General features: G+C 43.9%; 4 protein-coding genes across 4 annotated transcripts; 2 read left to right on the top strand and 2 right to left on the bottom strand.

Moving 5' to 3' along the window:
• Positions 1-584: 584 nt before the first annotated feature.
• On the bottom strand, positions 585-12047 carry lck (LCK proto-oncogene, Src family tyrosine kinase). Its single transcript, XM_068751917.1, has 13 exons — positions 12026-12047; positions 10160-10272; positions 9641-9704; positions 9007-9097; positions 8597-8695; positions 8376-8479; positions 7852-8001; positions 7598-7750; positions 6222-6401; positions 3382-3458; positions 1202-1355; positions 862-993; positions 585-781 (listed from the first exon to the last, which is right to left on the bottom strand). Exons 2-13 carry the CDS (start codon positions 10265-10267, stop codon positions 585-587), a joined length of 1509 nt encoding a protein of 502 aa, XP_068608018.1. The 5' UTR covers positions 10268-10272; positions 12026-12047.
• A 1918-nt stretch (positions 12048-13965) lies between these two features.
• On the bottom strand, positions 13966-15717 carry fam167b (family with sequence similarity 167 member B). The gene is made up of 2 exons (XM_068752105.1): positions 15406-15717; positions 13966-15093 (listed from the first exon to the last, which is right to left on the bottom strand). Exons 1-2 carry the CDS (start codon positions 15697-15699, stop codon positions 14830-14832), a joined length of 558 nt encoding a protein of 185 aa, XP_068608206.1. The 5' UTR covers positions 15700-15717; the 3' UTR covers positions 13966-14829.
• A 1640-nt stretch (positions 15718-17357) lies between these two features.
• On the top strand, positions 17358-21880 carry zgc:154055 (uncharacterized protein LOC556036 homolog). The gene is made up of 11 exons (XM_068752281.1): positions 17358-17542; positions 17808-17864; positions 18216-18324; positions 18477-18602; positions 19164-19337; positions 19414-19631; positions 19711-19872; positions 20236-20377; positions 20738-20958; positions 21064-21215; positions 21322-21880. The coding sequence occupies exons 1-11, from the start codon at positions 17358-17360 to the stop codon at positions 21420-21422; spliced, it is 1647 nt and encodes a 548-aa protein (XP_068608382.1). The 3' UTR covers positions 21423-21880.
• A 604-nt stretch (positions 21881-22484) lies between these two features.
• On the top strand, positions 22485-24797 carry tdh2 (L-threonine dehydrogenase 2). Its single transcript, XM_068752298.1, has 9 exons — positions 22485-22545; positions 22576-22677; positions 23272-23314; positions 23416-23486; positions 23596-23745; positions 23840-24012; positions 24099-24189; positions 24284-24553; positions 24652-24797. The coding sequence occupies exons 1-9, from the start codon at positions 22485-22487 to the stop codon at positions 24795-24797; spliced, it is 1107 nt and encodes a 368-aa protein (XP_068608399.1).
• Positions 24798-26338: the final 1541 nt, after the last annotated feature.

Here is a 26338-nt window from a genome sequence, read left to right as displayed (position 1 = left end):
GTGACCTCCAGAGTCATGTTGAAAATCATATGTGCATGGAAAACAAACAATACAGTAAATTATGATGAATCTATTTGCCTTGTTTGGAAAACCTATAATTGCCCCGACAAGAGTAATCCAAAACAAAATATTTTCATAGATACCAAAAACATTAAGTTACCTACATATAAAAACACAACCACATAATGCGACTGATAAATAATGTGTGTATATCTGGGGAAGCTAGAATGCATATGGACAAGATGGCACCTTTAAAAGCTATGCTTTGCAAAATCCAAAATAGAATTTGTAATGTTAGGTGAAACTAGTACGTAAGGATTGTAAGATATAGTGTGGAGGTAAAAAAAATAAACACATGTGCAGAAATAGTCAACTATACAGTACCTCCCTTTCATATACATCCGAGTCCAAGTGCATATTTTTGGAGGATGTTTTTGGCATATAAGCCAAAAACGAAGATCAAGATCTACATGGTCCAGAATGCATTACAGCAAACGTTTTAAACTTGTTGTACATTTTGAAACAGCTGATGGTGGTTAGTTTAAGTACATTTAAATGTCTGTGTCTTTCTGCAACGTAAAGGACTATTCCTGGTACTGCCTTTCTGTGGCAGTGAAGAAATCCTCCAGAACACTTCTCAGGTACTCGAAGGTGGGCCTGTCGTCCGGGTTTTCCCTCCAGCATAAACACATGATTTTATAAAGGCCATCCGGACAGTTTTCAGGCTGAGGCATTCTGTAGTTCTGCTCCAGGTTCTGGATTACCTCTGGGTTGGACATGCCTGAACGACATTGCAGAGCATAGTAAGCAGTGTGTATGATGTTTCCATTTCAATTGATTTTGTGATAATCAGGTATTTACCAGGGTACGGTATACGTCCATATGTCACTATTTCTGTCAGGAGAATCCCAAATGACCACACATCCGATTTTATGGAAAAGGTGCCATAGTTAATAGCCTCTGGGGCCGTCCATTTGATGGGGAACTTTGCACCTGTGCACACAGGAGAAACAACAAAGCTTGAACACTTGGTGGAGACACTGCACACTTTTTTAAATTCAGACATTTGAAACATTTCCTCTCCAAATGTGCAAAAAAACGTTGAAGAAAAAAAGAATTAAATAATATTATATCAGATGCATTTCTAAGGCTGAAAAGACAACGTGACGTATGGAGAGGTAGCTCGACGAGGCCTGGGTACCCTCTCTTGCTGTGTATTCATTGTCCTCAATCAGTCTTGCTAGTCCAAAATCCGCGATCTTGCAGATGAGTTCATGAGACACCAAGATGTTGGCTGCTCTCAGGTCTCGATGAATGTAATTTCTCGCCTCAATGAAGGCCATACCATCAGCCACCTGCAGGAAAACACATCATCATCATCATCATCATCCTCTGTGAGATCGACGATTATGCATGACAGGGCGAGGGAGCCGTGTATGATTTACTGTTTACTGTGTTGCAAAGATGAACAGAGACATTGCTGAACCAGGGAGTTCACCATTTCCCTCGGTCAGTTCTTTTTCCCCTTCACCTTCTCTCCACCCAGGTGAACGGCTGCGCTTGTCTTACATCCCGAAACTTTAAGCGCTGCTGCCTTAACTTCGCCGGACGATTGCAGACACAGTATTTGGCGATTTATGAGATGTTGTCTCAGGGACAGACGACAGAGGAAAAAAATGATGAAATACGAAATGCTAATAATTTACAAAAAAGACGTCATCCACTCGAGTGTGTGAGACATTCAGGGGGGCTCAAATATCCAACTCTAAATGTTTCTGCATCGGCTGTAGACCGTTCAACCGACAAAAGAATCTCTCGCCTAGGTGTGTACGGCCCTCGGAGGCTTGCCAGACAGCTGAGATTTACGTATGTCTGCGTTTCATAAACTTGTACTCACATCATAACTTCCAATTCAGAGAACCGAACAGCCCTTTACTATCCATTCCTTTCATCTGATTTATGAGTCAATCTGAACCCACAAACCATTATTTTGTACTCATTAAATTAACTATCAATTTGAAGTTCATGTACTCTTATTGATGTGTGTGGAATAGTGGCATGCCCTTTGCAACATAAAGCATGAGGAGTTAAACAGATTATTTTTATGCTTGGAGTTTAGGCTCATTGACGAAACAGAGGAGGAGGTGTGCACTCTCCGGGGGCTTTTCTAGTTTGAAATGATTTCATTTTGAAGGTAGTATACAGTAAATGAAGCATTGTTACATAAAATATATTCACCGCAAAACTCTGCACAAGTCAGCGCCACGCTAAGATGGAAGACATCCGAGTATCTGGCCGCGCCAGATGTCAAATCTTGTCTCTTCTTGCTCTGTCTTCCTGTGGTTGCGTTTCCAATTCCCTCACCCACAATAGCTAAAGCTAATGTTTTCTATTCGGTCCCAATGGCACCAGTTATGTCATGGGAGGTTAATACACATTTCTGTCTTGGCCGTCCATTTACTGCAAATGTTGAACTTTGAATATATTCCCAAATGCACATAATTCACAGAAGGCTGCAGACACCACAGTAGCACAGTTTACGGTTCATTCTGAAGTCCACTAGGACTCCAGAATGTTGCATGTTATGTTGCAGTGGGAGGGGGGGGGGGGGACATGAGAGTGGCTGCTGTCGGGGAGGACGATGCAAAGGACAGGGTAACGTGGAGAAGGTTGATTTGCTGTGGTGACCCCTCAGGGGACAAGACGAAAGTACAGTAGTAGTAGTCTGGAGTCCATTTGAGAGATGTTTTCCACAGATGCACATACATTATATTTATATACAGTATATGTGCAGTACAGTAATATGCAAATTTGTGAGTTTTAGAAGTACAGGTTGGGGGTTTTTTTCAGCCAGAGCCAGACAAGCGATTTTCTCATTTCCATGTTTTGGTTAACTGTCCTCTGACTGTATTCTCATACATGCATAAATGAGTTAGAATGTTATTCTTACCTAAATCTTGACACTAAACAGATCAGCACACTTCCCGAAATACCAAAGTACTGCACTGATTCTGTTTCAAACCTGTTTCAAAATCTGGCTTTTATGATCAAACAAGTCATTTATGAGGTGCCATGAATATTCCTATGGGTGCCAAAGACAAGTAAATTCCAATTTGGAGAAAAAAAGAGGAAAATAATCCGTTTCAGGCCTGGTCACCGTCCCCAGGTGAGTACAATCCTTTTCACACATCTATCCAGATGTGCTGCCGTTGCAATAAGAGTATCGAATGTTAGCGTCATTACTGGAGTGGCCACTTTCCTGTCTAAGAGGATCGTGCAGGGAAAACAGGAAGTAAAAGCACAATACAAAGGGACTTTTGTAAATGGTGTGAAAGTAAAGGAGACAGACACATGGATAGTAAAAGAAAATAATTTTCTTGCCTGAGATGCCATATCTATAAGAGTGCTCATCTGCAAACTGCTTCCTTCCGTTGTTTTTAGGTAATCCACAAGGCTTCCTGTAGAAATTATAATAAAGTTGTATCACTGAAAAAAAAAAGTTTATCAGTGCAAATATTTTTCTGTCAAGAAAAAAACAACAACCAAAGTATCATGCATGTGTTTGTTTGTTGTAAAAAAACAACAATGTAATTTGCATATGCACAAAATGAAGCAACAGTTCAAAGTCAAATTAAATGCGAAGCAAAATGTCTAATCATCCAGAGGTCTCATGATACTTTCCACAGGTAAGTGTCAAAAAACACCGTGACCGTCCACAGACTAAAATAGACAGCCTTCGATCAAAATAGCAGCTCAAGCCAGGAAACATAACACTTTGAGGAAGTAAATACGACATCAGTCAGATCGACACGCAGTCTGTGACAGTCATCTTTGTGTCGCGTTTGATTAGCACAGAACAATAGCTCGGCACTTCTCGCCAGCCAGGCCAAACCAAAGGAAACACTTAAGAGGAACGGCTGTACCAGGAACGAGGAGGCCTTGTTCCTGCTCTTAAGTCCGGAAGACGGCTTTTGATGTCTGAGAGCCGACGGAATGTTCTTTGTCAAGGTCACAAAGGGAAACTGGGATGACCGGCCTGTTATTTTCCATCTTTGTGTTATCTTAGATAATAAAAAAGGGAACAAATTGAAAAGACGGGAACTCCGAGTTGTCCTTTCTCTTGACAACAGAGGCACCGATTGTGTCCTGTCCACCCACGGATCCCCCAGACAAAGAAGCAGCTTCACGTCAAGCTGCTGCTGATGGTTTACAGGCCACACATACAAGACCTTACAAAGGCACGCCATTCAACCCTGCAGTCAGGCAGCGGCCGTGTTTGTGACATCATCCCTTTTATGCCTTTTTTTTTTTTTTTACATTTATTGTTCTTCCAAGTGAAAAGAGACATTGGAGGTTACAAAGTGACACTCGAGCATCAACACATGCATTTGTATTTAAATAACGGATTCACGGGGATTTCAAATGCAACTTGTTATGTAAGGAAGATCCATTGGAAAGAGGCCAAACTAACCACCATTGTAACTGTTGTTGTTGTTGTTTACCGCCACAGCATGATAGTGTCAGGGTCTTTGGGATCGTGCGTGTCTGCATGTGAGCTTCTGCCTCGTGCAATTTCTGGAAAGCATCCAGGCCTCATCAGGGCTGAACGATAACTTGGCGAATCCCCACCCGCTCTCGTTTTTAACCCCCTCGCGTCTCAGGTCGTCCAGCATAGACTTCCCCTTTAGTGAGTAAACACCAGTGAGCTGTGAGGAGAGGTGCAGGGAGATAAGTGAAAGTTCACGTTTGCCTTGAATCATTTTAACACAGAGAGACAAGCGCGGCGAGAAGCTGAAAATAACAGGAGCCGCTCCAGTGCGGCAGGATCCTGGGCCACAGCAGCCAGGCCCAGGACTTAGTTCCCTTATTTAGGTTTGCTCACACAGCTGCAATCCAGTTAGAATCATCTCATTATTTACTATCTATCAAACATGAATTAGGAAGGCAGTGCTGGGTTCATGAGCACTGACGTGAAGCAAATGTCTGGAATTGCTACACTGTAAAACAAAAGCCTCTAAATGTCTGCTCAGTCTTCTGCTGTATTAATGTCAAAAAAGAAAAGGTAAAAGGAAATTGTGGGAACTAAATTTTTAATAACAAGGACATGTCGCATCTTGTTGGGCCTTTTGTCACAGACCTGAACCTGTGTTGTTGCTTTTATCATCTATCCACATCGCAGGTCCTTTTGGAACAGGTTTGATGGGGGTTGTTGTCTATCCACATATTTATCTGACAGATGTAAATGATAGGACTGCATCTGTTGGAATGAAATTTCCCTCTGGGAGTCATAAAAAATTCTGATTCAAGTCAAACTAATTCGATGGATTAATTCATTACAGATCATAACTAATGAATCGCTTGACAGCACTATATTTTATTAGAGGCTATTTGCAGTTTTAGTTATAATATTGCAATACCATTAAATGGAGGATGAATAACGTAGAGTCCTATACAGTTTGCAAACTCAAAGTTGATAGTAATTCATGACAGAACTGTTACCAGTCGGGGTGCTCCGATTTACTAAAGAAAAGACGTCACATGGTCTGGTGAAAAGGCAGAAATGAGCTGTGCCGTGTTAATTCTTGTTGTTAGTTTAGTTACTACACATATTTTTTGTACAATGTTTGACTTTTAGGACCTTTTGTCCTGTAACCTGTTGCACAAGGTTGCTTTTTTTAGTTCAATAAAATAAGATTGGAACATTGGAGGTTTTTGCTGTCAGTTATTTAAAAAATTATTTAAAAGAATTGGCAGGTGAGGTTTTTTAAATATCGGTGAATGAAAATCACAGAGTTACAAGTATTGTGTTGTATATTTACAAGGATACAGCTGTTTAATTACTGTAAGTTTACAGTGAGAGGTTTTACAGTGTATGAGTCATGAAGAAGGTGAAGGGAATAGAGCAACCCGGTCTTTTGTTCCGGCATGTGCTCTGGTGCACAGAGTCGAGTAGCAGATCATTATTTGTGATCCTGCATATAAAATGCTTTCTTTGTCTCTGCTCCAGGCGCTGGGCTGCTTTACCCTGACGGCACCATCTGCAGAGTTCAGGCTAAACCGAGCAGGAGGTGAGGAAATGACACGTTCAGACACAAAGCAGGTCCAGGTGCCCAAACTACTAAATGGGATTTCAGTTTACGTGTAATGTGAAATTCCCTTTTGATGATGGCCGTTGTTAGTAAAATACCCCAGCCGGGCCGGTGACACAAATGCCTACCCACCGTTTTCCATGTACTCTGTCACAATAAAGATTGGCTGTTGCGTAACGACAGCGAAGAGGCGGACAAGGCGCTGATGCTGCAGGTTCTTCATCATGTTGGCCTCAGCAAGGAAAGCTTCCACGGTCATCGTGCCCATCTTTAGGCTCTTGATTGCGACCCTCCTCTCGTTGTTGTAGATGCCTGAAAGTACACACAGACATTGAAACTCAGCTCTGTGAGGCTGTACTTTTTTTTTTTTTAAACGATGATGGTTTGAGCTAAGTGTTAGCATCAGCATCACTCACAAATCGGGTGATATCATGCTGACATTATACAGAATGTCACGTTGCCATTTTAAGCTTTAGCATATAAACATGTTAAATATAGGTACGCGCAAAGTACAGCTGGGGAGTAAAGGGAATAAATTGATCAGATATTGAGTCACAAAGCAAAGTATTGGTCTAGTTTGACTTAATAAGAGAAAGAAAGTAACTTTGCTAAATTGTTAAAATTAGATTGGAGGATAAATAAGTTACTAATGCTGAGAAAAATGTGTGCCGGTTAGATGTTGTCGTTTTAAATTTGAAAAATGTTACATCCTGCTGGCACCAAATGAGAACTTTGAAGACACAATATGTCATCGTCATCATCATCTTCATCATCATCATCACAGGCGCTATGAAGCACTGAAGTTATTTTATTTTTCACTGTTGACTCAAATGCCTCTAAATGTCTGAGCTCGACTTTAAGGACAAGTTGGCTCAGCGTTTGTTTGTTGAGACCTTTCCTTGTAAACAGCAAACATGAGTTACTGCAATATAATTAATAGAAGGTAAACTGGTCTCATAGCAACTGGAACAAACACATTGTTTATTCAGTGAGTTGTGATCAGCTCCTGTTTCCTGTAAACCAACCCCGGGGCCAACCAGTTTTCACCTTCAGTCATGGAACGCTCAAGCGTTTCTCACACAACGTGAGCTTAAGCTGGTGTCCAACAATAAAGAGCGGTTATTGAATGATTCTGGGCTAAAAGGAATAAACAGTTCTCCCAGCCGAGGTGGATTAATGAATGCAGTTTGAATAATGACAGGATAATACTCCATCGCATTCTCCAGTCAACCAGCTCATGCAAGGCTATGATTAAGGCTGTGTTGAGGAAGCCGTTCTGCATACTCTGCAGAAAAAGCCCTGGCCCATGGCTCTCTAGCAGACAGACAGTCGAACCCACAACTTGATCTGAGGTTTGTAAAAGTGATATATCTGCTCAGAAGGGTTCAAACCCCTCGTGCACGAAATGGAACATTTAATGGCAGGCGTTCGTTTGTTGTTGTTTTTTGAAACCCTTGGCCAACTCTTCTTCCTCCAGTCTCTTACTCGTCATCCTTTCTGTCACTCACCCATCCAAACGTCTCCAAACTGTCCAGCTCCAAGTCTACGCTCCAACTTCAGGGACTCGCGTGGAATTTCCCACTCGTCCTGCCACCAGGGCTTCTGCGGTGCCCTTGACTGACACGGCTTCATCATTTTTGTGCACAGGCCGTCCGATTCGCCTGGAGGGCAGAGAGACAGATTTTTTTTAAATAATTCGGATGAAGCCTCCCCCCCCCCCCCACACGGGGATCTGTAACCTCCGTCAACAGGCGGCGCTCACGTGAGTGATGCTGGACCAGCTCCTTCAGTGAGTTGAAGGATATCTTGGCGGTGATGTAGAAGCCGCCGTTGTCCATGTTGCGGATTCTGTAGTGCTTGACTCCCTCGCCGGTGTTTTGGTCCAAGTCCCTGATGGACAAAGAGTATGAACCTGGCACAAAGGAGAAGAATATGGAGACTGTGAATGAATAAGACAATTCATTTCATTGATGCAGAATCAAACGCCAATCAGCTTCGGAACAGACTTTATTCTGCACTAGATTTGGGCTCAACTGCTGTAGCGTTGTTGCTTGTCGTGTATTTCTGCAGGGATGATGGAAATGTCCATGCACAGAAAAAACAGAACCTCCTTTGTGGCGGTAATAAAGAAACTCCCAGATCCAAGGGCAGAGTGATGTCATGCTGTGCCTGTTCTCACTTGTACTTTTTGAATGGCATCACGCAGCTTCTTTGATGAAACGACCCTGTGACTAACATTATTGTGTATAGACTGCATATGAGTCATCGCTATGGCGATCACATCACCTGGGGTTGTCTCGCTCTCCCGAATTAGGAAAGAGCCCTGAGTATTTCCAGGAGCGAGGAGGAGCCGCGTGGCGTCATTCCTAGAGATGTTCTTAAAGAACCACCTGCAGAACAAAACACAAAACACGTTTCCACACTTCGAGACAACCACTTCCCTGCCCTCGTGGGACACGGCGTGTATTAAATGGTGATAAGAGCAGCATCTGTGTGACGTCACGTACGGTTCGGTCTCCACAGTCGTCATGGCAACAAAGTTGTGTGGGATGTAGCCCTGCTGGCCTGTGGTGAGAGACTCGGCCAGGAACCATTCTGGATCCTTCCTAAATGTCAGAAGATATATCCCATTAACAAATTAATTTATAGCCAAAGAAATACTCTCCAGATCTGTACTCACAGCATGTGCTTTTATTTCCTGTAATCATGTAGCTGAACGGTTTGCTTTGTTTTAATACTTCGCAGTAGAGAGAATGACAGGAAACACGGGGCAAAAGCGGGAGGCCAGATATTTATACACATGATACTGCTTTAAGCCGCTCAAACCAGGATAGCTTTACAGCGCTGTAAATGATCTGAATAATATTACCCATAATTCTTTTCAACAAGCTCTTTTACATGTCGATCAGCAGCTTACTTATTGAGGATCCTTAGTTTGTCCCCCTTCTCAAAGCCCAGGTCTCCATCGTGGTTGGGCTCATAGCTGTAAATCGCCTCCACAATGTTGTCTGCAAAAGGAAGATTCAGCAATTCAGTTAAAGAAAATATCAATTAAATACTTTGTCACGTCTGTATATATATGTATTTCTTTTGTTTTCCAAAATTACTGAGGTGAGCATAAAACAAAATCCCAAGCTCCAGCAGTATGAAATGGGACACCATGCATGTGAAACCCAAACAACAGTAAAAAAAAAAAAAACAACAACAAAAATGGATCATCGATCTCTGGATGCAATAATTAGCAAAAGCCTTGCCTAGCTAATGAGCTATCACGTGAACATGCATCTTTGGAAATCCTTTCTAAACCTAATTTCAGAAAATTTATGAATTGATTTAAAACTATTTTAATCTATTGCCAATATAATTTCAATAATATTCCATTATAATTCAGTCATACTTTCAATAATGCAGTAGTACTCGGGCCTGAAAACGCCTCATCACCTGACGGTCTGTCCATCCACTACCTCTGCTGAGTTGTATAAAAGGATTTCTTGTAAATTGATTAAACTTAGAATGAGTAATGGGCACCAAAGTACTTTGTATGTTGTCACCTGCTAAAGGAGACATAGGAGGCGAGTGCTGCGATGGATGGATGGGAATCAGCTGCTTCGTGTACTGGTGAAGGAAAAACAAGGTTAGATGTGCATTTCCTGATGTATAATTCAGGATTTTTCCAGTCAAACAACTCATTATTTTTGTCGCTTTTGTAAGTCTCTTTAATTTCCAGACAAATTCTTTGCCTATTGTGACACAGGTGGTTTCCTCTCCTTTATTTCTAATCGAATGGTGCAACTGACTCACGGGGAAGAAACAAACAACACTGTGGCTAAGCTGCCAATTAATCACAAGCACGAAAGGCGGCTTCCCTCGCCGTTGTTACGTAAGTTTTAAACCCTTTCTGAACTGAATCACCAGTGAAATCATCAGATTGTTCTGTATAAAGTTCAAATCCTCAAATCCAGTCACACAAATTCAGACCCATTCATGGACATGTACTACCAAAATGCACAAAACGCACACAAATACAGTAGTCTGCACATATAGATACTGTGATGCTAATAGACACTCACCGGATTGCATGCCTGTGGCGCTATGGGACAGTTACAGTGCTCACAGATCTCATCCAAGTTCTCGATCCAGTCGCTGTCTGAATAGTCCGAACTGCAGTTGCATCCCATCTTTCCTGAAATTTACATGTTCAGATCTTTCGGAGGGAGTTGAATGAGCATCAAGCCATTCAGGGAATAAACAGCCTCGCCTACTTATTTATCAGTGTCAAAGATTCTCTAATGAAAGTGCTACCGCTGAGGTCGGCATCTTAGAATATTGTCTCAACCTAATCCAGAAGTTCTTTTTTTTTTCTTTTACAAGGGATAGAAATCAAACAGACATCTGCCGAGGCTTGTTAGGCCCTTTCAAATAAATTAATCCCTAATCCAAATGTCATCAAGACCTGTGTTCCGTTAAAACGGCTGCCCTCGGGGTTCTGTTAAATCCAAGTAAAAAGAAATCCACCACTTTATCCAAATGTTTTTTTGACACACCTTTCCACAAAGTTTCCTGAAAGTGTTTCAAACAGTGTAAATGATCAGAATATGTGGAGGGGGATTGGGGGGGGGGGGGGTCTTGCAAACTTGGAAGCAAAGAAATTCATGAATGAGTTCTGGATCCGCTTCAGAAAGGAATGGAGTCTTTCTCGCTCCGTGCCCAACCCTTCCACCAAGTTTCAACAAAGTCTGTCAGGGACTTTATGAGTTTTAAATAACTAACTGATGCCGGTGAAAACATGATCTCATCGGTGGAGGTAAATATGTATTGACGTACTTCACTGACGGCGGATAGATAAGAAATGTGCCGTCATTCGTCCATGACGAAGGTTGATAGCGAATCAAGCTGGAAACGTAGAGCCTCGCTAAAGCTTCAGGTTAAACCGTCTTAACTTCACATAAGCACGCACACAGCGGGCAAATAAAACCGAAATATAAATCGCATCCTTGATCTGTAACAGACGACATGCTTGTTTTTGCCACTTTTAAATCACATGCTTGCCAATTTGAATTCAGACTCGGTTAGCAGTCGACCACCAAGGGCGCCGAGCACTAATCCAGTGTAATCCGACATCTGCACGTGTTCTGCATTACGTTGCGCAGTGGCCCCCCTCCCCCGACCTAAATAGCCTTCTAAGGCCCACTTGGTTCCAAATGGACCGCTCATGGAGCAGGGTCAGTGGGCCAATTGCGGCAGCCGCCCGTCCCGAAGGATCAGAGCCGTGAGAAAGATCTGACCCGGCAGGAACAACACGCCGCCGTACCGAGGCGTCGAGTAGCGATCCGCTGAGAGATCTCCGGGGATATGGAGGGTTTTCAGCTCTCCTACGTCTCCCCCAGCACTCTGAGAGTCACACAAACAAAGTCATCATTTTCCATCGAGGGGCTACCCTCTTCATTTTACCGTCTGCAACCGAAAGCCTTTACAAACAGAAACGGATGATTGTTATTGTTTGCAAAGTATTTTTGGACAGATGGTAAACCATGTCTGCGGGATATTTCATGTGAGTGAAGCTTTTAGACTAATAAACGAGACTAAAATAAATAAAGCAAGAAAGGACGTTTACATAGGCCTATTGGTTCTTTCACATACGATTATACATTCCAGTTTTTGCACGCCACACCCTGTCATATCACCGATACATAATCAGTCACACGTAGTCACTGTTTTATCAGAGTTTAATTATAATGGCATGAAATGTATTTCTGATCAATCCAACCAGTGTTTGAACGTGCATTCTTGTTGTTTGTAATTTTAAATAACTTGCAATGCAGATGCTACAAATATTGATTCTGGCTTGTTGACTCTTTCTTCCAGGTTTTGACATCTTAACACTTTACGATAATCTACTCTAAATGATCTCTCTGAAAAAAAAAAGTGAAACTTACCTCTCAAAATATGAAACGTCTCTTCGGGTGTTCAAGAGTCAAATTTGAGCGCATGCCACAAAATATTTTTTTAATCTAGAATGTACTTGATTTTAAGTTTTTCACCATTGACGCCTGGGTGTGAAGATCTCATTGTCTGCTTCTCTGACAGCTCATCGCCAAGAGTGCTGATGTACGTCTGCACGCAATCAGGTCGGGGCGAGTGTAGGAGCGCAACGAAGAAGAGTTTCCTGTCGTTGAAAGGTTGAGCGTTGCTCTGCAGGCTTCTAACAGGTGCTTTGCCCTGCAGCTGCGTCTGCAGGGAGAACGTTACGGGCTCCACGGCAACGGGGTCAGGACAGCGCCTCTCCCAAAGTGGGATTCAGATGTGAATTTTCCAGCACAGATGTGCTTGGAGGGTGTGATTCCATTGATGCGGTTTGTGTGTCAGGTTATGATGACCTTTAAAATAATCAGGAACACCACTGATACCGGATTGAGGCGGTGGGGGGAACGATCAGACAGCCCCAAACTGGTTTTTAGCATCAATATAAGTCATTTTAACTTGCAGCAACATTTCACCATTTTGTTTAATTCTATTCAAACCCCATTATACTATTTAAAAAATCTGTGACTGGCATGTGTTAGAAATCACTATGCTAACTGTTTAGCTTGGCCACGGTCACATTTCGCCTTGAGAAGAGACATGAACTGACAAGCCTGTCAGATCCTTAACACGCTTTAAGCTTACGCTATCTCTATTCTGTCTCTCAGACTACTCTGCTGTGAGCCACATGTTTTGTCTTGTGGTGAGTGGCTGCTGCTTACAGAGTTTGCACCGGCAGGAAGTCAGTCCACATAATACAGGAAGCGCATAGAAATACGTGCATAAAAGACTGGTGCGGTGTCACTTGTGATTAAACCACTTCTTTTATTTTTCCATACAGCACAGCTGAGAGAAGATGTGTGAAAATGTCTCATGTTAATTTTGCATTTGGAAATTGATCAAGACTATTTTATTAACTCGATTCCAGTCAGGCAAACAGGAGAAAAAAATCATCAGGGTTGTTTCTGCTGATCGAATCTTATCAGACACAAATACATCGAAATAATATTGTGGATCCCTTTGGCACATAATAAAAGAGCTTCACCTCCTTTTGGACGCTTAAAGGATATTCCTATAGTTATATATTCCTCGCAGCTGTCACTACTTCCAAACGTGGTTGGAAATCACATTCCGTTACGCAGCTATGAGATGCTATCAAAGTTTTCCGAGACCCCCCCCCCCCCCCCCCCCCCCCTCGCTGCTTCTGGATGCAGGTCCCGGCCTCCTTCTTTAATTCAGTCTTTATCTACTATAAATAACATAAGTTTAAAGGGTGTTTCTCCGTTTCTGGATTACATTAAACATTAAAATGTAACTTGTGGTGTTGCTGTGGGGGGGGGGGGGGGGGGGGGACTTCAAGAGTTGTTTTCTGCAGGGCGGAGCTGAGTGGAATCAGAAGCAAGCCCGAGTCTCCCTATTGTCAATGTTTTCACAATGACAAAGCCGCGAGGGACAATACCTCGGCGTGCCTCTGTGCATTTCCCATGGTATTGATTTCAACTAAATTGAAGTCATCCATACCCTTGAAAGTATACGCCACGTGTTTCAGCCGTCCCAGCTGTGCTCTCGTTTCTCATAGTGGCCCTTCTCTGCCGAAGCGTATTCGGTTATTCTTGTCCAACCAATTGTGTTCATCGATGTAAGGGCTCTGGGGCTCCATTCATATGTTTGTGTATTACGCCGGGGTCATGAGAGACTGCCGTGCAGGATAGCTCGGAGAACAAGGACGGATGACACCAGCGAAGCACGTGGGACTAGAAGGCATAAAAAAAGATGCGCAGAACTCCTCCCAAGTACCTGTCGTAGTCAAGTAATAAAGTTAAATGTTAGTAAAATAAGATTGACAAACCGTATAGATGAGGTGAAATGCTTTATTATTGTTGCGGATGTGCATGTGTACATTTAAGGCATTCTCTATACTCGTTTGTTGTGTCACATTCATACGCCGGTCTGCATCGAATTGGCAATGATGCTAATTGTAGGCTAGCTGTTCTGCTTTAAAACACATTGAAAATCAATATGAAGTACGATTCAACAAAAACACATTTGACTTATTCCTCGCTGCCACTAATAGTTTGAGGATAATAAACTGCTAAGCTCTTGTGCTTGGTCATGTTCAGCTGTGTATATATATATATATATATATATAGTTTCCATCCTGTGCTCTGCAGCATCTGGATGTGGTAATGGAATACAAAATGCATCAGGCAAAGCCTCCTGGGTCTTGTCACCGCCGCGGTCAGGCTGTGCGGGGGTGGGGGGGGGTACTGCTGCACGTACTCTGAAATGAAGACGTTGCCTGAACCGACCACCTTCTTATTTCAGGCAGTACACTCAGGAGGAGAACGCACTAGACTTTTTTTTTTTTAACTAATCCCTGTCCTGTTACCCTCGTACTTTCTTGTGACCCCTTTTCCGAGTCCTGGCCCTTCGGTTTGGAACCGCCGCAAAAGTAAACCAACCTGTTTGGAAAAGCTCAGAGCTTCCTCCTCCTCTAAAGTGATCTACGTCTCATTTCTGGCAATATTCCTGCATATTATCAGCAGAAACTCTCCCTCTAACTGCCTTTCACTTCAACACCACGTCAAGCATGCGAAGAAGAGCCGACAGCAGAGCTGCGTCTACGAGGAAGGCGTTGATTTCCGCAGTTTCTGCCCTGAAGGTGCGCTCACCGACGCGTTCGTCGGGAATGTCGTGGCACGGATGAGGCCGGAGGCTTTTAACACAGCGAGAAACGTCTGGAGTTTATGTTCATCTTGGTGAGGCCCAGGTGTTTGAGCGGCGTGGACAGAGCGAAGGCGGCCTTCATGGGGATGTCGCACAGCAGGTCCGACTCCTCGCCGCACTCCTCCAGCTCGAACGATGCGTCGTCCAGCATCTCCTTGTGGCGGTTGCACGTCTGCTCCACCTTCAGCCGGTGGATCTCCCCACGCAGACGGATGAGCTGGCGGGCCAGACGGTTGTCCTGGAGCTGCATCTCTCTCTGAGCAGGACGGAGAGAGAGAGAGAGAGGGCGATCATGGAAGAGTGGGAATGCTTGGATTGGGATGGCTCTCCTGATTTTTAGCGTCTAAATGTGTGATGAATGCACTTGCAGCCCGAGATGGCGTGCAAAAACAGACGTCACACTGTCCCTGCAAGCTGTCTGCCGTGCCTCATGTTTATCTGTCTTATGCCGGTGTCACCTGAAGAGGTGAGCCGAAAAAGCAGGAAGACGTGGATCTATTTCAGGGACTTAAAAGGAGCAGCACTCCTTTCACTTCAAAGCGGATTTCAACGATGTGGAGTCACTCACCAGCTCTTTCCTTAAGAACTCCAAGGCGTCATCGATGGTGTCAAAGCCACAGATGTTGCGCACAACTAGTTCTGAGTGCGCGTTTTTCTGCGTCTCAAGAAAGGACGCTTGTCTTTCGGGGTCCGCGTCCGGGAGACGCTCCTCCGTCCACGGGCGGCTCCGGACGCGCTCCTGCCACTCCAGATAGGACGGTCTGCGCGTCTGCAGCTTCAGCTTCTCCGTCAGCGCCTTCACGCTGTCCAGGTCCTCCGCGTCCCCCTCGGAGGACTCGTCTCCGTACTCTTTAAATTCCATCGGCGCAGAGAGGAGACACTGGATGTCTTCGCTCGCTTGGGTTTGGCCCATGCAGGTCCTCCTCACCTCCTTTATAAGGAGATACGGAGCAGTGACCGCCCAAAAGGCTGGATCGTTTACAGTCTACTCGGGTTTTTCTTTTTTCTTTCTTCTTCTCTTTTAAACTAAGTCCATACTTTAATCTGTAATACAAAAATAAAGTTCTTTGATCGAAATTTGTGTCACATGCTGCTTTTTAAATTGTCTACTTCTTTAAATTGTATTTCTCTTATTTCACATTTCAACTATAACTGAAGTGAAGTAAAAGTAAAGAAAAAAAACACGTTTATGTAAAAGTAATACGACTACAGTTTAGAAATATTCCAGTAATAGTACATTTGAGTCACAGTCGCACCAGAAGAACGGAAGCATTTTCACCACAATTACTCAAAGACATGTTTAATTAGGCCTGCAGCTGTCGGTGCAGCCAGTTTATCAAGTAAATGCAGGCGAGTAAATATTCCTCTCTGAAATTTAGAGGAATTTAATTCTAAAAAGCACAAAAATACTTTTCCTTTAAAACTCTGGACTGATTCTGCTCTTCTCCCATTTGGCTTGTTTTAAAACATATGAATGTGTTTTTTGGAAGCCTTCATTTTTATTGTAATAATTTTAAAATTCAGGTCCTTATATAAGCGAGTTAATGCTACTCAACGGAAAATTATTATAAGAAATATTATGTATAATTTACAGACAGAAACAAGCAGTCAACACACACACACACACACACCCTGAAACTCTAATGTTATAACCACAGGCTTGCCACTCAGGGGGAAAACACAGAGGAGCAGGGAAAGAAGGCTGTGGGTTTGAATCCCTGTGTAATAATAATATGTCATGACATTACATTTTGCCACCATTTAACAGTGAGTAAATTCAACCTCTGTCCAGCAATGCATTATATATATATATCTCCTACTGTCTCAAATGATATAGTTTTAAGGTTTATTCTCTAGTGATAGAGCTAGTTACAGTTATTAAAGACTCGCTAACACAATATGAATAAACAAGCTCCAAACTCTATGTATCTAATAAAACCTATAAATAATCAAATAATACTTTAAAAGAAGCAACTCTAAATATGATTCTGCTATTTTATTTTCGAATAAACTATTCAATCTAGAATATTTACTTGAGCGTTTATTCCGCTTCCTCTCCTCCGCCACCCCTGTTAGGAATAGATGCGACTATGCTGCCATCTAGTGACCATATTTTATACAACAAGCCGTTTGCCGCTATTTCATGCGGCCAATGACTGAAAGTTTTTTGCCATCAATTACACAACTGCCTTTACGCAGGAAATGTCCACTTCCTCCTTCTGCATAAGCGCAACCATCGCGTTTCCATTCCCAGAGTTGGCTCCGTCTGGGCCACCTGTGTGCGTGTGTGCGTGTGTGTGCGTGAGAAGCAGCAGCACCAGAGCCTGATATGACTATTTATGGACCTCTTATCGCCAAACATCAAATAAACTCTCATCTGCGCTGACAGGAAAGCGCCAGAAGAAAAAGCAAAAGAAAAAAAGTTTGCTTTCATTTTCTGTCTGAGGCGAGGGGGGGGGGGGGGGATCACTGATCAGAAGTATCAGAATTCAGAAGTCGTTTGCTTCCGTCCTGGGACTGATGGAGTTTTCCGAGCACATCAAGACCGCCAACGTGGAGGACGTGGTGCTCCGACAGCCGCTCCAGCCGCCGGCCAGAGGCACCCTGTGCGTCACCGGCCACCACCTGCTGTTCTCGGACAGGGAGGAGGGGAGCTCCAGGCAGCTTCTGCTGCTGATCAGAAACGTTGACGCTGTAGAGAAGAGGTGAGGAACGGGGGGGGGGGGGGGGGGGGGGTTGATATTACTGCCGCTTCACATGCAAAATAAAATGTATTTGACGGTGATGTGAAACAACATAAATCTTCTAAGAAGGAGGCACTTGATGAAGCGAAATTCATTTTAACAGCTTTAATGATCAGATGTTTGTGGATCACACATATAATCAAACTAATCGACACTGAAGCGCTACTGAATGTTTTAATTTCTAACAAAACGTCTAATTCGAAATACCTCAAATCTCTTTAACCAGTGTGGAAATCCTGTTGGTCTATTCAGGCCTCTTCTCTAACCCAGGTCGCCATGAAAGGTTGGAAATCATCTGTGTTGTCTTCTCTTTCTCTTTCTCTTTCTCTTTCTCTTTCTCTTTAACACTCACTCACTCCACACACACTGTTGTTTGCTACTAACAGCTCTCACTTTGCTTTGTGAAGCCTGTGCGTTGCTGAAACCGCTTGCTCTATTTTCGGCCTTCAACAACAAGTAAGTGTTGCCCCCCCCACACACACACACAAATACACACACACACCTGACCTTCATTTTGTGTGCAAGCTTTTCTGCATTGCTGTAACCAAAACATGGGATTGAGGTACAAGGGCATCGTATTGCTCTATGTGAAGGTTACAGTGCTGTATGTGTGTGTGTGTGTGTGTGTGTGTAGGACATCTGGGTCTTCAGGGACGATCACCATTAAGTGTAAAGATCTGCGTGTGCTGCATCTCGACATCCCAGGCATGGAGCGGTGTCTCAACATTGCACACTCTATTGAGGTATAAATTACAATCTGATCCTACCAATCAGGGCAGATTGATGAGAAAGGTTTTGTTTTCCTCCTCCAGATGGACTCTGGCATCATTTCTGTGAACATTTCTCACTGTTTCTCCTTGCCTGCACCTTAACATGTCTCCTGTCTGTCCTGTAGACGCTGTCCTGCCTGGATAGCGTGTCGGACATGTATCCTTTCTTTTACCGACCCCCTGACCTCATCCTGCCGAGCCAGTGGGGTCTGTCGTCCCCTGAACAGCACTACAGACAAAGCAAGGAGCTCGTAAGCCACATAGCACACTCATAAACCTGCTTCTGCTGCACAGGAATGTCATTTCACACACACACACGTACACACATTCACATGACAGGAAAATGTCAGGGAAACTGATTGTAAAGGTCAAGAATCAGGATATCCCTGCTGCTTCGCTTTCATTGGTTCCCCCGTAACGCCACAATGTGCAGCTTGCACTTAATTTGTTTTCATAGACAGCTTAGGAGAATCGATCACTCTAATTTGTCCGTAGGTGTGAGTGTGTGTGTGTGTGTGTGTGTGAGTGGCTGCCTGTCTATGTGTGGCCCTGTGACGTGCTGGCGACGTATCCGTCTTTTTTTTATTTATTCATTCCTAGCAGACGCATCGAGGTGACGCGTTAGACGCAAAGATTCATTTTCTCTTTAAAGAATAAACTATTTCGGCTTGTAGAAACATGCAAACCAGAAAGAAAGAAAACTTCCCCAGCTCTTGCAATATTCTGCATTTTATTTCCTCCCACACAGAAAGCAGTTCTGAACTTGATCGTCACACGCGCATCGATCCTGTCCTGCCTTCCTCTGTTTGCAGCATGGCGGCTGGAGACTGAGCTTTGTGAACAGAGGCTACTCGGTGTGTCCCTCTTACCCTCCAGCTGTCATCATCCCCAAGGACATTGACGATGACGTGCTGAAGAAGTCGGCCAAATTCCGACAGGGCGGACGCTTCCCTGTGCTCTGCTACTACCACAGGAAGAACGGCGCGGTAAGGTGCTTCCGTGTTTCTCCACTGCTCGGCACCTTGCAGCCCAACACGACCTAATCAAACTAACACCTGGCAGGTAATCATGCGCAGCAGTCAGCCGCTGACCGGCGCCAATAGGAAGCGCTGCACGGAGGACGAACAACTCCTCCAGGCCGTGATTGAGGGCGCCGACAAAGGTTACGTCCTCGACACTCGCTCCAGCCAGCAGGCGCAGCAGAACCGCATGGCAGGAGGAGGGTTTGAGTCCAAATCGTCTTATAGCCACTGGAAGAGGCTGCACAGACAGATGGAAAGGTGTGACAGACACCCGTTAATGCAATGCTGTCACAGTAGACCAAAGTCGCCTTGTTTTTTTATATGTGTGTGTGTACAGGGGTAAAGCACTGCAAGAGAGCCTCATCAAACTGGTGGAGGCCTGTGGTGATGCATCCCATAATATGGACCGCTGGCTCAGTAAACTGGAGAATTCCAAGTGGCTTTCTCACGTCCAAACTGCTCTGATGACCGCTGGCCTGCTGGCAGAGTGTGTGGAGAGGTACGCACGATTACGTCCTCTTAATATCCTGGTAATATTTATTTAACCTACACACAACAACAACAACAACAAAAATAGAATAGATTTAGGATGTGAAAGTTACAGCTGTGTCACCCAATCTAACCAGGAAAACATATTCTCAATTCCTCTTAATCTAAATTTATGGGGGGGGGGGGATCTGAATGAAATATCACAAAGAACTAATAATATTTTTTTTTATTGTTATGTTAAAATTGAAGTGAAGTCATGTCAACAGCTCCAGTGAAGGGACTTTAGCTGTTGCTTTTACATCCAAATAAAAGCACCGATGATATTCTGCCTTTAAATGAACAAGACTGCCGTGCTTCCGTCTGCCTCGTGCAGGGACGGCCATTCGGTTCTGGTCCACGGCTCTGAAGGGACGGACTGCACTTTGCTCCTCAGCACTCTGGCTCAGCTCATCATGGATCCACGCTGCCGCTCGCTGGAGGGCTTCCTGGCTTTGCTGGAGAGGGAGTGGGTTCAGGTCAGAGTTCATGTGAAAGCTTGAATAAATAGGAATAACAGGAAATGCCTTCATAACAAAAATGACATGTTGCAGATGTGGATTCTACAGAACTGGCTCCTTTTACCTTTTTATTTTATTTTTATTTTTTTGCCTCTGGTGACAAAAGTCTAAACTTCGGGGAAATGGCGTGCCGTTTTATTTTCGTAATTTTTTTCCAGCTATAGACTCCTCGCACACATGAGCGGTTTGAACGTCTATTTTGCACGGCAGTAAACATTTATTTTTCTTCTATACTTTTTTTATATTTCACAACCAGTGAAACAAACAGCATACAATATTAACATTGATATCTGAGGGTTATAACTTTCTCCTCTCCAGGCGGGACACCCATTCCAGCAGCGCTGTGGCCACTCAGCCCACTCCCACGCCCGCCTCCAGCTGGAGTCGCCCGTCTTCCTGCTGCTGCTGGACTGTGTGTGGCAGCTGTGGCATCAGTTCCCCCTGGCGCTGGGCTTCTCTGAGGCGCTGCTCCTCAGGCTGGCATCCGAGGCCTACGCGTCCGACTACGGCACCTTCCTGTGTAACAGCCATCGGGAGAGGTCAGTCGGACTTGCTCAGTGTGGCTGAGCATTAATCACTTGCGATAATCCGAACATTTCACGACTTAAAACGTACCCCCCCCCCCCCCTCCACCTCGCTCTCAGGTGGGCTCTGGCAGTGACAGAAAAGACTCACTGCTTGTTCCAGGCCCTGCTGAGGCCCAGGGAGAGAGATCGCTACTCCAACCCTTTACACGAGCCCACTGAGCTCGCCATCTGGCCCTCCGTCCACCCTCAGGCCCTGCAGCTTTGGAAAGGTGAGCCGTGATTGGTGCGTGCATTCAAAACCAGTGCTTCAGATATACGGCATCTAATTAACTATTTAAGTTCCGGTACTGACTCGAACTCCTGTTTGAACCTAAGGCTTTTTTCTGAGGTGGACCCAACAGGTCCGTCAACTTGAAGAGGCTCAGGAGGAAATAAGGACCATGGTCATGGAGTGGGGAAAGTTGACTCTCAGCTGATGCAGTGAAGAAGAGGAGCACGGCCCGAACATGCAGAATGTGTTACTTCCACTGAGGGAGAGCAGCTTGACCACGTTACAGAAAGTAATCGTACCCCAATAGACCTTGTTTGTTTGTTTTTACTTAAGATTAAAATAATTTATATTTATTCAGAAAGATTAGTCTTGCTTTGAAATCCCTCAGCGGTTGCTTTTGCCTCATTTAAATTTAAATTGGTCAAATATTCAACTGTGACTGGAACTCGGGTCATTTTTGGCATTCCTCTTAAACTTGACTTGTAATCCAGCCGCCACAGCTCCTCAAACAGTTGATACGTTTTTGTAATATGACCCAGTTTTAAAGGCTGGATTTATATATTTATGGCAGATACCAATGTGAAATTTCCTTTGATGTCATCTGTTTAGTACGCTTTCTTTTCTTTTGATTTTCTTTTGTTTCATTATTTGCATTTTGTGAGGTTGATGCTATAGTTTGTGAAAAAGCTATAAAAAATAAATATTTTTAAAATGTGCAAATTAAAAATGTTATATTTCCTAACATATTCATTTGTAAATAATAATAATAACAACACAGGGTAACCGACGCCCCTCCCAGCCCCGTTAAGCTCAGCTAAACACTGGTCAGCATGTTTGCTCGCCGGAGTCTGTCCTGTTCAGTCGAGAGCCACAAGCCCTGGTGATGACGCAAAGTGGACAAGAACCACATTACCCACTATGATTTTCTACACCTGCTTATTTATCCAGTGGGATGAACTGAAACAGAAATTCCCATTAGCTGCTCTTATTTGATCATTTGCATCAGAGGAACAGCTTTGGATTTCATCACTGTAGCTGCAATCAGCCCATTTCGGACCAGGAATCATCTGTCTGGGGTTTTCTGATTTTCATAACAGGTAAAAAAGTATTTTCTGTATCCTATTTCAGTTTGATTTATGCCTGATTAATGCTATTTTAACACCATGGTTGTACGCACCATTGATCATGACTAAGATCCACAAGTTCTGCCCTGTTAATATGAATCCCTTGAAGCTCACTGGAGCTCTTTGAAGGGCTAAGCTTGAACATGCAGCAAGGTGTCCGGGTCTGCGAACGCTCTGCTGCCGCGCTGGGACTGTTTTGCCGAGGTTGTCTCGGCGGGACGCAGACCTGGGCAGGTCGCAGCTTGAGCTGTTTGCCCAGGGAGATGAGCAGGTGGAGCAGCAGGGAGACCCACAGCCCCCTACCTCCTCAAGAGAACCCCCGCATCCTCATTACAGGTAGAACTCATTTCCTCCTGTCAGAAGCTCATACTATTTCCTCCTGACATAGAGAATGTTGGATGTTTCCACATGTAAGCTGCCACTGAGCTGTGAAGCTGCCAGAGCTTTCTACCTCTTTCAGTGAGGAGCAGGTACAAAAGGAGGGTGCTGATAGTGACTAAAGTCACCTCCAAACACATCCCAAGTTTAAGTCAAATGCAGGGCATTAGCATCCTTAGGATGGACTCGTATTGCTGCAGCATCCGAGTTGTTAAAATAATCACAGACACGTGCTATTTGTTTTATTTTTTTTGAGTTTTATCCGTCAGCATCAGCAGCAGCAGCAGCAGCAGCAGCCTGTTTGACCCTTCACAATAGGGTATTCAGACAGTGCCTTTGGCATTAAAGACCCAGTGAGAGCAGAATAATACCCTGCTGTCACTTATTGTCCCGGGACAGGGCTTTGGAACAAACAAAAAAAGGTGAAAACACGGCATAACAAAAACAATGATGTCATTTCCATGCCCACATTCCAAATGTTTATCTCAGCACGTTTCCTCTGGGCAGATGATATCTTCGTTTTTATTTTGTTTTTTGTGTCTGTGTGTGCAGGAGGTCTTGGGCAGTTGGGTGTTGGACTCGCACAGACATTAAGGTGAGATGCCGTACCGTCAGAAATTCCCAAAATTCCAACGGACGTTAAGTTAGTCACAACATTTGGAGCTTGAATGTCACCATATCGATATCTACATCTAGGCATCGGTACGGAACAGAGAATGTGATCCTGTCAGACATTAAGAAGCCTCCGCCAACTGTTTACAGCAGTGGTAAAGCTAAATTTACATTTACTTTCTATTATTTTTAATTCACAGTGCCCCCCCCCCCCCCCCTCACTGTTTAACCAGTTGATCTACCTTATTCTTTTTCTCCATTAAGGCCCATTTGTTTACGCCGATGTGCTGGACTACGCTCTTCTCCGAGAGCTGATTGTGAATAATCGCATCACCTGGCTGGTGCACTACAGCGCCCTGCTTAGTGCTGTCGGTGAGGCAAACGTGGCTTTGGCACGAAAGATCAACATCACAGGTTTGCCGAGCACGCCGATCCCTTAGATGTTCCACCTTTTCGTATTATTATTGTGCATCATAAACTCCCCTTTGAGGTTCTGCTGTCCACCCAGGCCTTCATAATGTGCTGGACTTGGCCCTAGAGAACTGCCTGCGCATCTTTGTCCCCAGCACCATTGGAGCGTTTGGGCCCTCTTCTCCACGTGACCCGGCACCTGACCTGTGTGTCCAAAGGCCTCGAACAATCTATGGCGTGTCCAAAGTGCACGGGGAACTGATGGGGGAGGTGGGCCGAGCACGCACACGCTCCTATAGTGTCTGCGTGGTTTTGTGATAACTCAACATTCATTGAGTCTTTTTTTTAAATTGTAGTATCTCCATCATAAATACGGTCTGGACTTTCGCTGCTTACGCTACCCAGGAGTTATATCAGTCAACACAACACCTGGAGGGGGAACAACGGGTATGGCATTACATGCCAGCCGCATTTCTATCACAGATTTAATGCAATCGACTCGGTGCTCAGGACTAATTCCTCTGGACCTCTTTCCGCGCAGACTATGCAGTTCAAATCTTCCACGACGCTCTCAGCACAGGTCACCACGAGTGCTACCTGCGTCCCAACACCCGCCTTCCCATGATGCACATCTCTGACTGCCACCGTGCCACAGTCGAGTTCATGCAGACCCCGGAGTGCCAGCTTTCACTGCGCACCTACAATATCGCCGCCATGAGCTTCACTCCGGAAGAGGTGGCCGGCGAGATTCGAAAGCATCTCCCTCACCTCAAAGTCACCTACAATCCAGACTCTATCCGCCAGACCATCGGTAGGAATGATTGCGTGCAGTCGTTTTTTGGGGGGATTGTTTCATCAATTAGATCTAAAGCGATGGAACTAATGTTGTTGGTTCTTGTTATTTTGCAGCAGACAGTTGGCCCGTGAGGTTCGACGACTCCAACGCCAGGAGAGATTGGGGCTGGGCACCGGCTTACGGGCTCGAAGAGCTCGTCTCCGACATGCTGGGCTCTATTCGAGACAAGAGGACAAATGAGGGTTTACCAGTCAGCTAACAAAAACCTGGCGGATCAGTGACAGATCACTTCCTGTCACTCAATCTTCGCAGGTTGTCAACGACTATCACCTGTTACTGGAACGTTACGACTGTGAGCCAGGCACAGTCAGATATTATACACCTGTAGTCAACAAAAAGCACATGTGCATCTTTTCAGGGAATCATCTATATTGTCAAAGCTTCTCCTCATCTTTGTTGTTTTTAATTGTTTTTATGGCATAAGAACCACTTTTCACATGGGTTATGTTCTCATACGGAACAGAAAAAAACCATTTACTATATCTGTGGACACAACAGTCTGTTACAATATCTGTTAAAATATCCAATACAACGTGGACCAGCTGCACATTGAAGTTCACCCACTGTTTGGTTTCAGGATCATATGAGATGGCAGGCTCAGCTAACCCAGTTAAAGTTGAATTATTCTGCTGTTTTACACATCAGTCTTTGAGAATATAATCTATCTAGTGGATCTCACACACTGAATGCAAGCCCACTATTGTTGCTGTGTCTTCTAATAGGAAGCCTGTATCTTACTTTTTTTTAGCCAGCAGTGTGATTTTGTTAATGAAAGGACCACGATAATCCTCACATGAATCCTGATTTACAGATTTCTTTTGAAAGCAATTTCTTAAAATGAAGTGTACTTTGAAACACACTTTGAAAAATAAAATCAAAGAGCACTGGTGATTGTAAATCCTTGAATTTAATGTTTGAGATGTAGAATAATTTATTATAGGTTTTCTGAGTGGATTATGATGATGTCTATGATCGAGTTCAAGTTTTTTATTTGTCACTATCATAATACACACATAAAATACATGCGAACAAAAGATGATTAAAAAAACAATACATAAAATAGGGCAAAAATATTTCATGACTTTGCAATAAAAAGTTAAAAATAATTGATATGCCCAGCTCATTCAAGATCACAACCAAGGAGGGAGACCAACAATGAATTAATTAATCATAAATGAATTTACACAACAGAATTTAAGTGACACAGAAAAAAACAAAAAACCCAAAAGCAAATTAAAACAAAACTAAGCTGGAGAATCTGGAGGAAGCAGCCATTGAGGAGGTAGAGCTTCATTTATAGAGGAGGCCACGGGTGAATGTCCGTGGCTTCCCCACAACTGGGATTGGGCTGGCTTCAGCTTCTGATTGGGGTTTCCTGTTAATTTACATGTTTTGCAGGTTTTAAAATCCCTTATCAGTGAAGGACAAAAAAAAGGTCTTTCCTTGACAAGCATTATTGTGTTTTCTGAAGGTACAGAGAAAATTAAATTTAATCCAAAATGGACACCCGAGTTACGCCGCAGCTTATTGTCTCTGATTGAGAAGTTAAATCCCGAAAGCTGGCAGAAGATATTTCAATTAGAAAAGATATAACCTACAGATAAGTGGCTATACATAAACAGCGCTGGTGACACATTGATAGACAAGCACGCACAAACACACACAAGTTAGTGTCACCTAAGTTTCGTGTTTTTGGTGGTGGGTGAAGGCTGTAGAAAACCGATATAGACATGGGGAGAA

Source organism: Brachionichthys hirsutus, chromosome 18 (assembly GCF_040956055.1).
Source record: "Brachionichthys hirsutus isolate HB-005 chromosome 18, CSIRO-AGI_Bhir_v1, whole genome shotgun sequence".
NCBI lineage: Eukaryota > Metazoa > Chordata > Actinopteri > Lophiiformes > Brachionichthyidae > Brachionichthys > Brachionichthys hirsutus.
Note: the sequence above shows the minus strand (reverse complement) of the source record. Positions and strands in the feature narration are given on the sequence as shown.

Excerpts from the sequence above, each read along its gene's own strand:
- lck (XM_068751917.1), bottom strand. The coding sequence starts at position 10,267 with ATGGGATGCAACTGCAGTTCGGACTATTCAGACAGCGACTGGATCGAG. Across the intron at positions 8,696-9,006 it reads AAACTAAGGATCCTCAATAA|GAAGGATCCAGAATGGTTCC; the intron begins GTAAGCTGCTGA and ends TCTGACATTTAG. Across the intron at positions 8,480-8,596 it reads ACGACTGTGGAGACCGAACC|GTGGTTCTTTAAGAACATCT; the intron begins GTACGTGACGTC and ends TTTGTTCTGCAG.
- fam167b (XM_068752105.1), bottom strand. The coding sequence starts at position 15,699 with ATGGAATTTAAAGAGTACGGAGACGAGTCCTCCGAGGGGGACGCGGAG. Across the intron at positions 15,094-15,405 it reads AGTTCTTAAGGAAAGAGCTG|AGAGAGATGCAGCTCCAGGA; the intron begins GTGAGTGACTCC and ends CGTCCTGCTCAG.
- zgc:154055 (XM_068752281.1), top strand. The coding sequence starts at position 17,358 with ATGGAGTTTTCCGAGCACATCAAGACCGCCAACGTGGAGGACGTGGTG. Across the intron at positions 18,325-18,476 it reads ACATTGCACACTCTATTGAG|ACGCTGTCCTGCCTGGATAG; the intron begins GTATAAATTACA and ends TCTGTCCTGTAG. Across the intron at positions 20,378-20,737 it reads TGGAGAGGGAGTGGGTTCAG|GCGGGACACCCATTCCAGCA; the intron begins GTCAGAGTTCAT and ends TCTCCTCTCCAG.
- tdh2 (XM_068752298.1), top strand. The coding sequence starts at position 22,485 with ATGCAGCAAGGTGTCCGGGTCTGCGAACGCTCTGCTGCCGCGCTGGGA. Across the intron at positions 23,487-23,595 it reads GCCAACTGTTTACAGCAGTG|GCCCATTTGTTTACGCCGAT; the intron begins GTAAAGCTAAAT and ends TTCTCCATTAAG. Across the intron at positions 23,746-23,839 it reads ACGAAAGATCAACATCACAG|GCCTTCATAATGTGCTGGAC; the intron begins GTTTGCCGAGCA and ends CTGTCCACCCAG.